Genomic DNA, 13735 nt, shown 5'->3' with positions numbered 1-13735 from the left:
CATATGCCAACTATCAAAGTTTCAAGATCTTGATTGTTAATTCCAATAGGCTCTACTCCATTAATACCTAATATATGATTAGTTTCCTTTGAGCTATGAACCTCAACCAAAGCTACCATGTCCAAAGATTTGCAAATGGAAAGCATGAGCACTATAACTTGATCTGGTAACATAAAGGCAATCAACAAAATAACATCTACACCTTCTAGTCAAGCATGATATAGCTTGTATTTATCAATAATGAACTCCTCGTACAGCAAAGGGCACTTTACTAGTGATGCTTTCTTCACTTTTTTTATTAAAGTTGGTAAATTGGTTTCTGCCATTCATAACTCTCTGAAAAGAGACTCATAATCTTAATGAAGAGATCTCAAACTCAAATTCTCACAATCCAATAAGTCTTTTTTATTGTAAAGATCATAATGAATGTGAGTGAGTTCATTGCGAGGTAGTCAACCACCTCCATTTAGAAGATTCATCTATTTTACCAGTTAAAGGGGATACCACAACCATAATCCCATATTCAAAAATGTGTATAGACCTCTTATTAATCTCCTTCCACATCTAACATTCACGAATTGAGCACACCTAAATCTACATTCGAACCCCGGATCTATTTTTGGTTCTGAATTTGGCATCTCGAAACCTAAGAATTTCGAGCCTCAAACTTGAACTTTGGATTTGAACTGATCATTTGTACTTTTGAACTTGGAACAAAAACTATGAGACTTGATCCTTTGATTCTGAATTTCGAACAATGGACTCTAGATTTTGAAAACTGAATTTGCATTTTGAAATAAGATTCAAAACTTTTCTAACTTTCAATTGATGTGCATTCTAAACCATGAATGTGACATTTTCCTTGAACTAAACCTACAAGCTGCCTTTTTGAACCACTGAACCTTTGAATCATTGAAACCAAGCCGCTAAATCATACATGTGAACATCTTAGAATAGAACATTAAACTTGCATGAGCACATTGAACTATTTTGAACCACTTTGAACTACTTTGAACTTCAGCTCGAAGTGGTTTGAAACTCTACAATTGAAGTTTTAAAATCGTGTCCATTTCAGGTACTAACAACTACATAGGCTCAACTATACGATTTTACAATGAGATCTATAAAATTTCCAATGAATTTTACCATTTGGGAACTTAACCAACTCAAACAAACAAGGGCCTTTTGGTAAGAGAACTAGCAGGCAAGAAACCCTATTTCAACCACTTTATGGTTAAATTATCATAATATCAAGTTCAATCCTTCAATTGTTACAAGAACTCAAAGTATTTACAAAAATTGTTTTTTGGGTTTAAAATATCCAATTTTCCATGTAATTAGTTTGTTACACAAGAACCTGGCACTAATGCAGACATTGCAGCAATTGATGCACTCACTTTGAAGCCAACTTTCCTATATTTGATAAGGTTTGCAGTTCAAATCTATTTGGGTAATAGAGGGGGTGTGATATCTTCAATGTATTCGTAGAATGTAATTAATGAAAAATAGTATTTGAGAAAAATTAATAAGGTGACCACTAAAAAGATCTTTATTTCAATCCCTTTTGGACACGATATCTACTTTCAACGTTCAAACTTCACAAAAACCAAGCAACAACCTAACATTTTTCAATATCCAAACTTCACAACAACCAAGTAGTGGCGTGACATTTTATAATGACCCTTTCTTGCATTTGGATTACTAATGTTTGCATGCTTACCTCTGCTACCATGATAATGAATGCATATAGTATAATTTGAATCCTTTCAATATGGGGTTGTCATTTAAAAAAATATATGCTAAAAAAAAGCATTTATTTATGAGAATAAAAACAATAACTTATAATTAATATCAGCTAAAATCTTGCACTTTTTGGTACAACTACAAATGACTATAGCTTACATATAAGCTTTACATTGTTCTAGATTAAGGTTTACATGATGATACATGTTTATCGACCTACACTTTTATTCATTTTGAAAATGTAACATCTATCAAACATTTCCCTTACATTTCTCACATTTCCTTTGAATACTAAGTACTAGTAATTATAAATGTAAATAGCTAATAAGAACCTTACATTATTCTAGATTAACCACGTCACGAACTATACCTTACATGTAAGCTTTACATTATTCTAGATTAACACCGTCACCAACACTATCACTCTCAATCTGAATAGCTAGTAAATATAGCTTACATATAAGCTTTACATTACTCTAGATTAACCACGTCACCAAATGTATTGCTCTTAGTAGTGTTGCTCTGATTTGTTCAATTGTCAACAAGCACAGGGGTCATGATTTTCAAAGGAGATGGCTCCATCTTCCCTTCTAGCATTAGTACCACCTGCGACATGGTTGGCCTCATCTCCTCATTTCTTTCAATGCATAGTAATGCTGCAACACTTGCTCTTCTCACCTCTTTAATATCTTCCTCCTCAACAACTCCCATTTCCACAACATTCATTGTGTTCCCTTGACTGGTTTGGGTTGTAGCCCATGGCGAAAAGTAATACATACTTGAATCTTGCACATCTAAATCCAAAGTTCTTCTCCCAGAAATGATTTCCAAGATATACCAAAGCTATAAACATCGACCTTTGGAGTTATGGGAATACCAAAAATTGATTCTAGAGCTAAATAACCTCTCGTTCCCCTCGTTGTGGTCAGAATATGACTTAAATCCCTGTTCACAAGTTTTGCCAACCCAAAATCAGACAACTTGGGGGAAAAATCAGCATCAAGCAGAATGTTCTTAGGCTTTACATCGCCGTGAATGATACGATCTCTACATTCCTCATGGAGATAAAGCAAACCTTGAGTAGTTCATAAGGTGATCTTGAACCAAGTCTTCTAGTCGAGTACTTTCTTTTTATTTTTGGAGCCATTGCTGAAGATTATGGAAGCTAGCGATCCATTGGGCATGTAATCATACACTAGTAACCGTACTTTGGATCCTTGTGAACAAAATCCTTGAAGCCTTACTAAATTCCTATGTTGTATGTTCCCAAGTGAGCTGATTTCTGCTTGAAATTGCTTCTCATCTCTGCTTGAATTGCACTCCAATTTCTTCACTGTGAATAAGTTAAAATAAAATAAAATCACAACTTAAAATTTTCACTCGGCACTAACTATTGCTGAGTGCTAGTTTTGCTCGGCACCTTAATAAACTGAGTGGCAGGAGAGTGCCGAGTGAGCTTGGCAAATGAAGAACAACTCGGCACCAATGGATGCCAAGTGAGCTCGATAGTGTGGATGCCGAGTGAACTCGGTAGCCATAGGAGGGTGGAGCTCGGTAGGAGAAGAACAACTCAGCACCAATAGATGTCAAGTGAGCTCGGTCACCACTATAGGGTAGAGCTCAGTAGAAGAAGGTGCAGAGTAAGCTCAACAAAAACTGTAGAGATAAAAACTTCAAACAAAGACAAGACCGAGTGCAGACTTATGATGTGAATATTTTCTCCATTAAAACCAAAGACCCAAAGCTTGAAACACTTAACAATAATCTTCTTAAATGCAACAAATAAGGGAAGAGCAATGGATTCAAGTATGCATGCTGCTTTCTATTCAACTTTGATTAAATCATTACAAAATCTGGGCGCATTCGGCTTCAACTAGAAAACTCTAAAAATAAGCCTAAAACTTTAAACAACTTTAAACTTGCAGCTCTAATGGCTGCATACAATAATGCCTGGAGCAATCACTGCTTCAACAGGTTGAATCAAACAAACAATAAACTTACAAAATGATCGGAGAAGAAATACGTGCATCTGCAGGCATGAAATGAACTTCCTTCTATCTCTGCACTCTGACGACTGGATCTGCTGATCACTTCTTTTCTCTCTGCAACTTCCAATCTCTTCAACTTCTACTTCTCTCTCTGGTTGAATGAATCAGATCATTCCTTTTTGTCTTCTAACCTAAAACGTTTTTTCCTCTCATTTTTCAAACTCACCTACCGGCATTAAATTTTTTGAACATTCTGCAATCCGTCAGGTGGTAGGTAGGCATTTGGCTCTAGGACATCAACTACAATTAATATTCCAACATTCACAGCCACAAGTGCACCGTCTGGAAGAGATCCTTTGAACACTGAGCCGAATCCTCCGCTCCCCACCTTAGACCTGAAGTTCCTGGTCACAATCTTCAACTCCTTGTAACTGAACATTCTAAGAAAAGAGTCGGAAGAATATCCTTCACAACGTTCAATAGTAGATCGTAGTCGATCTTGTCGCCTCCTCCACATAAAAAATGAAAAGACAGCAAAGCAATGGCGAGCGCAGTGACAACAGCAATCACAAGAGGCATCACGGTTTTGCATTCGGATGACGATGGTGGATCAAACGTTGCACGGGCGGAGGCAGCGCCTACTCGAATGAAGACATTTGAATTGCTACTAGTTGATGGAGAATCACGCAAGCCAAACAGAGGTATGGACCAGATTTGGCAGGGACCTGAAGGTGGATTGAAAGCATAAGCAGTGCACGACCAGTTTCTGAGGCAGGCTTTCTCGCAATCTGTCTTTGTGGGCACTGGCATGTAAGAACCATAATCATTAAACGATGTTGCGTTGGACTCGCTGAATCTGTCGGCTGTGCAATTCAAGGGACTGGCGAACACAGTCACTGGACGACCAGTCCCGTGAATCCCAGGCTTCATTGTGTTCTGGTGTGAAGCCATTTACACAGCTGCAGAATTGAAAATTGTTGGAGTCACAAACGCCGAAAGCGCCGCAGAGGCCATACACGGCGCACACGTCTCTGGGCAGAGACCAGAACATGCTCCATTTATTCCCATCGAACAGAGCAAGTCGAATATCTCCGGACTTGGTCAAGATGAAATGCATGGGCGCACGCATCTTATGCGTTGGTGTTAAACTGACATACAAACTAGAGCTGGTGATTTTAACGCTGATATTGAAAAACCTTTTGTCTGTCATTTCTGGAACACGACTGAAAATTCTACCATCCCAAACTCCGCTCGACCAATACTTGACAGAGTTATTCCACATTAGCACAATTTGTTTGGCGTTAGATGGATCCAACTGGAAGGAGAAGAGCCCAGGAGCAGGATCCAACGAGCTTTTCCAAGACACCAGTTTCAGTTGTTCCCCAAATCTCATTGCAGGCAACCAGATATCTGTCGGGTTGTCTAAACTCCGCCAAATCGTTTCGGAATTGTTGTCATCAGCGCTCAGCATCAAAAAATTACCGTAGTCTAGTATCACAGCACGGGATGCCTTCTTCGAAATGTTGACCGACCAAATAGACGCACCCTCTGCGTCCAACAGATCCAATTTACCTTCTTTTGACAGCTTCAAAACTCCAGATTTGTTTCTCGCGGGAGTCTCTCTGTTGGCCGCCCAAACGATCATCTTCTATTGCATATTGCCGTACCATATTCCAACGTACCAGTTATTGGTTCCGTTTGGGCTGAAGAAACCCGTTTGGTTGGGGAAGATGATTTTTTGACATAACCAGGTTATCTTATAACCAGGTTTTCGAAAACCTGGTTTTGTGGTTTGGAAAGCCAATGGTCCGTTTGGTTGACACGGAAGATGAATATAGTGTGGACCCCACAAAATTATTAAAAAAATTGTCATAAAATTCAAAACCTGGTTTTAATTTCGAATTCCACCTTTTTGTTGGAAGAAACTTCTTCCAATTTTTGACCAAAATTGGAAGATGAAATTGAAAACCAGGTTATAATTTTAACCAACCAAACACCAAAGTTTTTTTGCAAAACTTGGTTTTGCCTCTGATAACCCGGTTTTGGCCCTCATCTTCCAGCAACCAAACGGGGCCTGAAATCAATGTCTAATTTCCAGCAAGCGAGGCACCCAAAGAAAGAGTATCTCCGGCCTGGACTACTGTTGCAGCATAGCTACTCATTTGAATAAACACAACAACTGCAAAAACAAATCTTATCCGGGATTTTGCCCACTTCTCATCCATCGCCAAATTGTGAGCCATTGATCGAACCTCCCCCGACCTTTAAACCAAGAAGCTGGAAACACAAATGTTCTAGAATAAATATAAATATCGTGGAGGACCGTGATAGGAGCTCGAAACAAGTGGTCATAAAATTAACCACTCTAAAAGAAATCTGACAAGACATTGTGTGTAAGTGTGATGTACGAGTTTATGGAATGACTGAATTTATTTAAGGTGAATACCTTTCCTAATGTTCCAACAATCTCTATCAAGCCTAGTTCTACTGTTGAAGGTTTTACCATTGAGAGTAAATATCTAAGAGATGGAGAGATAAAGACTTGACAAAACCATTGAGAATTAGAAACTAGAATTAAGATTTGGCCATGGGCCAAATCAATGAGATGAAAGAAAAATTTAAGTAGTCACTGAATAAAATAAGGGAAATTGCTCAACAAATGAATTAAACAATTTATCGGGAAGAAGTGATTGAAGAACTATTTGACATAAACATTTTTAATGAATTTGATGCCGCTATAGGTGATCCACTAGAGAACAATCACAACCTTAGTGAGAAGACAAAATTATCGAAAAGTGAACAAGAATTGCAATCTACCTGGGTGTGTGAAGTAATGGAGCAAAAGAGAAAAGATGAGGATGACAAGCAAATGATTGAAGAAGAAAATAGACAAATCACTAGAAAAATGGATGCTAAGGATGAAGAAATCACAAGGTTGACTCAGAACCATTATGATCAATATGATAAATCAGTTACTAAGTGTAAATCATGAGATTAGCAGAAAGATAAAAGTGATTGTTGAATAAAGAACTGAGAATTAAAATTTTAAAAGTGAACTAAAATCTAAGAATGAAACAAATGAGAGACTGAAGAGATCAGAGCGAAGTATCAAGATGATGGATGAACAACTTAAAGGATAGAGGTGACCGAGAGATACATCTGGACTAGACTATATGAGCATTTTACTATTGAGCACATAAATCTTCAAAGAAAATTGAATAAAGAAATGTGTACACCAATCTAAAGACAAAGAAACCTATATGCTACCACTGTGGAAATCTTGGACACACAACAATGTTTACAGAGAAAAAAAGGTAAATCCAATATTACTCCCAAGTTTGATGCTTACTATTATCATTGCAATAAGCATGGTTGCAAACCATATGAGTGTAGATCCAAGTTTAAGTAGACACCTAAGAAATATGCATTCAATGGATACTCTCATAGTTGCAAAAAATTTAGACACAAGTCTCAAGACTGTAGATCATAAATGAATTCTTCGTGGTCACCGAGAAAGAAGCGTAATGCTCATTTTAACAAATGTTTATATAAAATAATTATATCACAATTAAAATACAATATATTAAATTAAATAAATTTAAGAATCAATAAAAAAGATGTATTTGTATAATAATTAAAAAAAATTAAATACCAGAGTTGCATCCAATAAAAATGTGCTATTCATAAAATAAAATAAAATTGTAGGTAAACGTACACAATTAAACAAAAACAAATGGACAAAGTACAAATATGATCCACAACTGATAAATAAACTGTATCATAGCTTATTGTGTGATCCTTAAGCTAGGCACATGCATACACATAAGATCAAATATATCAAAACTACATAAAATGCTATGCAAGCTAGTGGTTGGCAATAACAGAAAGGGCCAAAGGAGTTTTTACCCCTATGATAAATTGAATTTGATGTCGTCATTGTTTTTTAGATGTTGGTTTTTTTTCTATGTTGTTAATTATGATTTATAAAAGTTTTGTTTTTATTTTTAAATTTTTTTTAAATTTTTTTTGAAAGTGATGATTTTCATCTATTATTAGTTGCACAATATTATAGTGCTCATTGAAATATAACTTCTCAATTTAATTTTTTAGTTATAGAACTTTATTTTTCAACAACCTTTTGAATATATATATATATTCATAATTTAACATAAAAAATTTACATCCTATTTTATTGGTTGATTTCTCTACAATCATGCTTGAGACTTTTGACATTTCATAACACTCAATAATTTTTCTTTGAATTCTTTATACACTCTATGGTTGTTGCAAAAGAAAAAGTATAAAATTAAATTAAAAAATCTACCAATCAAATTTACTTTAAAAAGTTTGCAAAATTTGAATGATCTTTAATTTTACTATCCCTAATGAAATTCATTTTTGTTAAGTTTGTAAAGTATAGAATTTTTTAAAGTTTTTATTTACTTCTCTTATTGAAATTTACTTTAGGAAACTTTGTAAACTATAGAAATATTTGTAATTTAATTTTCACTATTCCTAATGAAATGTTCATTTAACCCTTGTTGCCCTAGCTTTCATAGTGAGTCATATTAAAAAAAAAAAATCTCACTGCATCAAAAATGCATTAAAGAATGTCAAATTTTCCTTCCTTAAAATAATCAATCATTCAATTAATTTTTGGTGGTATTATAGTTTCAAAATCTTCAATTTTTTCCCAACTCTATCTAACATTTTGAATTTTTAAAATGAGAGTTTTAGGGCAAAGATTGTCCAGGCTTGAAGTTGGGGTGCTAACTTTTAAATCATTTAAAAGTTAAAGTTCTAAATTTTTGAAATATTAACTTTTATAAAGTTAAAAATTATAATTATGTAATCTTAACTTTTAAAAAGTTAAATAATTTATGTTTCAATTTTTCTTCACTAAAAGGTTAAGGTCTTAACTAAAAAGGCTAAAAAAAATAAAAATTTCAACAGTTTCTACATCTTAGCTTTTAAAAATTTATAGATTTCAAAAAGGAAAACTCAAAACCCAAACTCCAACTTGGTGATAACTACCATATCGAAACTCTTTGATAAATGCAAAAGTGCAGACAAAGTGTAATGAAAGTCTATTAAAGTTTATTCATTGTAGATTTTGAACCATTGTTTCGAATGTTCAACCAAAACTATGAGCGTAAGGTTTCCATGTATCAGAGAAGAGTCAAAGGATCACTAATGACCACTCACAAGAGGCCCAAGAAGAGGGATTTCCAAATTGAGAAAATGATTAGATTTTTATTTTGGTGCTTGAGAACCTAATACTTTAGCCTATTCAAGACGATGCCAATGACATGCGACATGTGGAGTTGATTCTAGACTCAATTTTTTTTATGAGGGACAATTATTTGGATAGGTTTCTTCTTCTTGAGAAGTGGAGTATGTTGGGAATCTTAAGATCATAATTCAAGGATCATGCACACAATAGAGTTGAAAGGCACTCAAGAGTTACCATCTATTATATTGTCATGGCATTTATGATTAGTTCTCCTGAAGTTATATGAGATTTGAGTCACCTACCATGTACATATCTTTGTTAGAATTTTTTGTCATGTTAGTCTCATTTTTGGTTTATCTCCTATTTCTCCTATCAATTCCTATGTTGTCCTCCTTTTCGCTATATGCCCCTATCGATAAAGAACTGTTATTTTGTCTATAGGTTCTCCTGCATCACAAATAGTACTTACTTAAGATAGAGCTAGTTGTTGCCCCAAGTTTCATAAGGAGTAATTTTTTTTAAATCACTATTTTTTAACATAAATGCATTAAAAAATGTCAAAATTTCTAGCATTAAAATTGTTAATCTTCTACTCAATTGTTGATGCTATTATAATTTCAAAATCTTTGATTTGTTATTAACCCTTCCAACATTTCAAATTTTAATAATTAGAATTCCAAACCAAAACATGTACAATTTTGAAGTCAGGGTGCTAATTTTTAAAATAGTTTTAAAGTAAAAATTTAAATTTTAGAAATCTTATCTTTTAAAAAGTAAAAAAATAGAATCTTAACTTTTAAAAAAACTTAATTATGGTAAGGCCAAGAAGTTGGGTCTCAATTCTGTAGAAGTCCATTTCACGAAATGAGACTTCTTTCGAAATGGGCACCCAACGTTTAAGAATAGGGTAACCATTTGGTTTAGGTACCCAATTCATATTAAAAAATTAAGCATCTAATTTTTAAATATGGATTGGGCACCCGAACCATATTTTGAAAATCAAACACTTGATTTGTTTAAAATTGAGTGCCCGATTTGTAAAAACATATAAAACCCATTTTTTGGGGCTTTGTTTGCCTTTTTTGCTGATGATATTGATTTGGAGATGGGAGCTCAATTCAAGCTTTCTAGTTACCCTTTAGCTGATTTTTCACTCTTCCAAGTATTTTAATTTGTTTTATATTATTTTATTTCATTATTTTTAGGTTTTTGCTTGAAAATTTTGTCAATTTATTTCTTTTTTGTTCATAATTAATAGTTTTATATAAGTAAAATTCTAGATTTTCATTTCTCTCTTCCCTTTTTTTATAGTTAAATGTTCATTCAATTTTTTTGTTTTGTAGATGTTCATTTAAAATTTAGTATTTTAGATGTTTGGATGTATTTAATTTACATGACACATAATTATAGTTAAAGAGATGGATGATTCTAGATGAATTAGATGTTTATATTGTTTAAACATATATTTATATTGATGTTTTAGATTAATTTCAACTAAATAGTAATTGTAAGTTGTTTTACATATTAAATATTAACCAAAGTTTATGGTTAGGATTTGTATAAACCCTATACTTGAACCTACACTTTACACTATACACATGTTTATGAAATATTTTTCTAACTCTAATATATTAACTTATTACCCTATTTGTATCCCTAATTCAACTATAATCCAAATCTTAGGTATATATTAGACCTTGAATTTAATAATCAAACTCTAATAGTAACTATAATTGACTTTTTGACCTTAACTATAACTAGTGCATATTTTTCTCTACTTGAATCATAACCCTGTTCTATCCTTTAGTAAAAATTATGCTTCAACCATAAGAGCAATTTAACTATAGAACTCTATCCTAATTTGAATGCTAACCATAATCCAATCTTAACTAAAGCCATAGTAGAACACTAACCTTAATATGTACATCCTATTGAACCCTAGCTAATGCATAATCTACAACCCTTACTTCAATCTTGAAACTAACTCTAAAACTTAAATGCTTAGCTAGATAATAAGTTAAGTTTCAAACCTTATATTCCTAACCCTAAAATATTGACACTAAAGTCTAAACATAAATGAAAACCATGATGTTAGCCCATATCCATACCCTAAAACTAAACCTAACCAAGTTTTATGTTCATACCCTAAAATTTTATTTTTTAAAACTTAACCATAACCCCAATCCTCTAACCTTAACCCCTAAAATTCTTCTTTTATACCTCAACCTAAACCCTAACCCTATATTCCTAAACCATAACCTCCTACCTAACTCTTATAATAGTTTAGATATATATTATTCCAAAGCCTTTTATAAAAACACTTCTAGAATCCTTAGCCTAATCTTAACCCTAATCTAAATATAATTTAAATCCTATTCCATACCCTAACCCTAGTCATTTATGTAACAATAATTTTAACTGTATTACACAATCGTAAGTAAATGTAAGCCATAACCTTAATAATAATTCATTCTGTAAATTTAATCTCTATCCTCCTCTTTTTGATATAATATTCAAGTAGTTAAAGATGTACTAAATGTAAATATATGGTTTTAAAGATGTAATTATATTGATCTTTTTAGATTTATTTTAACTAAATAGTAATTGTAAATCAATTGTATGTTGTACATATTAAACATGAACCAAATACGGGTTAGAATTTACTTAATCCATATACTTAAACCTACACTTTAAAGCTATGTATGTTTATGATACAATGTTTTTTTAACCCTAATATATTATTTATCATTAGCATGAATATATTCTATTCTTATTCATCTATAATGCAAATCATACGTATAAATTAACCCTTCAATTTAATAACCAAACTAGATAACCATAATCTTGAATCATAAATATAATTCACTTCTTGACCCTAACTCTAACTAAAATATTTCCCTTTACTTGTACGCAGCCCTATTCCATCCTTAGGACAACCACAAATTGTACTTCAACAATAAGAACGTTAAACTATATAATTTTATGCTAGTTTAAACCTTAAACATAATCCAATCCTATAACTAAATCCACAATAACCCTAATTGTAATATGTACACTCTAACTAAACCCTAACTAATGCATAATCCCAAACCCTTAACCTAATCCCAAAAATAACCCTAAATGTTACATATGCATAACTAGCTAATATAAGTTTTTATATGAAACCTTATTCCTAACAAAATTATAATTAATGTAAAAATTGAAGATTTAAGCCTAACCCTTAAATCCTAAATGCTAAATTGTAACCTTAATTCTAAATAGAAAATTTTTAATAAAAAAAATCTTAAATCCTAAATCTTAACCAACATATATTAGAGCTCAATGCAGTAAAACCTAATTTTGTAAATGTTAACATTTTTGTAAAGTTTAAGCACAATCATAACACTAACATTTTTAAAAAAAACTTATAATCCTTATCTTGCCCCTAATATAAATATAATTTGAATCCTAACCATGGTAATTGTACAATTCAATTTTATATTGTACATATTAAACACTATCCAAAGTTATGGGTTAGAATTTACTTAAACCTACACTTTAGAGTTATGTATGTTTATGATTCAATGTTTCTTTAATCCTAATATATTAAATAATTAGCATGAATATTATCTCCTCCTCTTTTTGATATATTCAAGTAGTTAAAGATGTATTAGATGTAAATTTATATGGTTATAAAGAATTATTTATATTGATATTTTAAATTTATTTTAATTAAATAGTATTTTTGTGAATTTTTATGTTGTATACATATATGAAGATTATATTTCATGGACCCACCCCCACCTCCACGACCAACAAGTCCTCCTCCAACACCTACCCTAGAGGACCTGTGTGAGATCATGAGGTGCAAACTTCATGAGCTCATGCGAGATATACAAACCATTAGACATGAGACTCATTCCCCCCACCTACTTTTCCTTGCATATATCATGCAAGGCATTGTACAATCTATAGATCACTTAGACTGTGACATACTTAGCTTCAGAGCATGGAGGCAAAACACACGTACCTTCTATTTTGACAACATGTCTTATAGATAGGTCCATCAGCTGAAAATAAGTAAAGGACATTTACAAAGATATTTTGGAAACCTAAAGACATGTGATGAGATAAGTGAGAAGAAGCCTCATATGTCTATTAGATGGTGCACACACCCCTGCATATTAGAGCACTTTTGGGAACAATGCTAGATAGTATTTGACCATCCACCAGATGCTAATCATGAGATGCCCATGTACTTTCTTAAGAAATTATGGGCAAAGTATGAATTTTCTTTTAAACCCAATTATTTTGATATAAAATTATTCCAAGGAGTCAATTGAGGGATGCCTTAGGATAGGCTTGGAGAAAAGCTCATGCTTTGAAATACTAATGTCATTATACAAGTGCATGTGAAAGATGGAATGCCATTATAGTCATGCTTTGAAATACTAATGTCAATATACAAGTGCATGTGAAAGATGGAAATGTATTTGATAGATATTAATTCACCATTTCTCCTTTGAATATTTTGGTACTTGATAACATGTTTTCTTTTAACTTATGATTCATGATTAAGGGAACATACATCTTCTCAATTATATTAAAAAATTACGCTTTCTCCTAGGTAAATAATTGCTAACAATAACAATTTTTTTATTGGAGAAAAATTTGAAGATGTTGTTGGGAGTGTACCAATAATCCTAAGGTATAATAGAATAATATATTTGAAATATTTAAAAATGAGTTGTATGCTCATTGATGTAAATCAAGTGGGTTTCCAACCAAGATG

General features: G+C 32.6%; 1 protein-coding gene across 1 annotated transcript; it reads right to left on the bottom strand.

The window, feature by feature from the left end:
- Positions 1–4557: 4557 nt before the first annotated feature.
- On the bottom strand, positions 4558–5376 carry LOC149539412 (G-type lectin S-receptor-like serine/threonine-protein kinase At2g19130). Its single transcript, XM_089802573.1, has one exon. It carries the CDS (start codon positions 5374–5376, stop codon positions 4558–4560), a length of 819 nt encoding a protein of 272 aa, XP_089658699.1.
- Positions 5377–13735: the final 8359 nt, after the last annotated feature.

This window comes from Cupressus sempervirens, chromosome 9, assembly GCF_028749045.1.
Source record: "Cupressus sempervirens isolate cs-2001-9-10 chromosome 9, ASM2874904v1, whole genome shotgun sequence".
In the NCBI taxonomy this organism is placed as follows: domain Eukaryota; kingdom Viridiplantae; phylum Streptophyta; class Pinopsida; order Cupressales; family Cupressaceae; genus Cupressus; species Cupressus sempervirens.
This window is presented reverse-complemented; position numbering and strand designations above follow the sequence as displayed.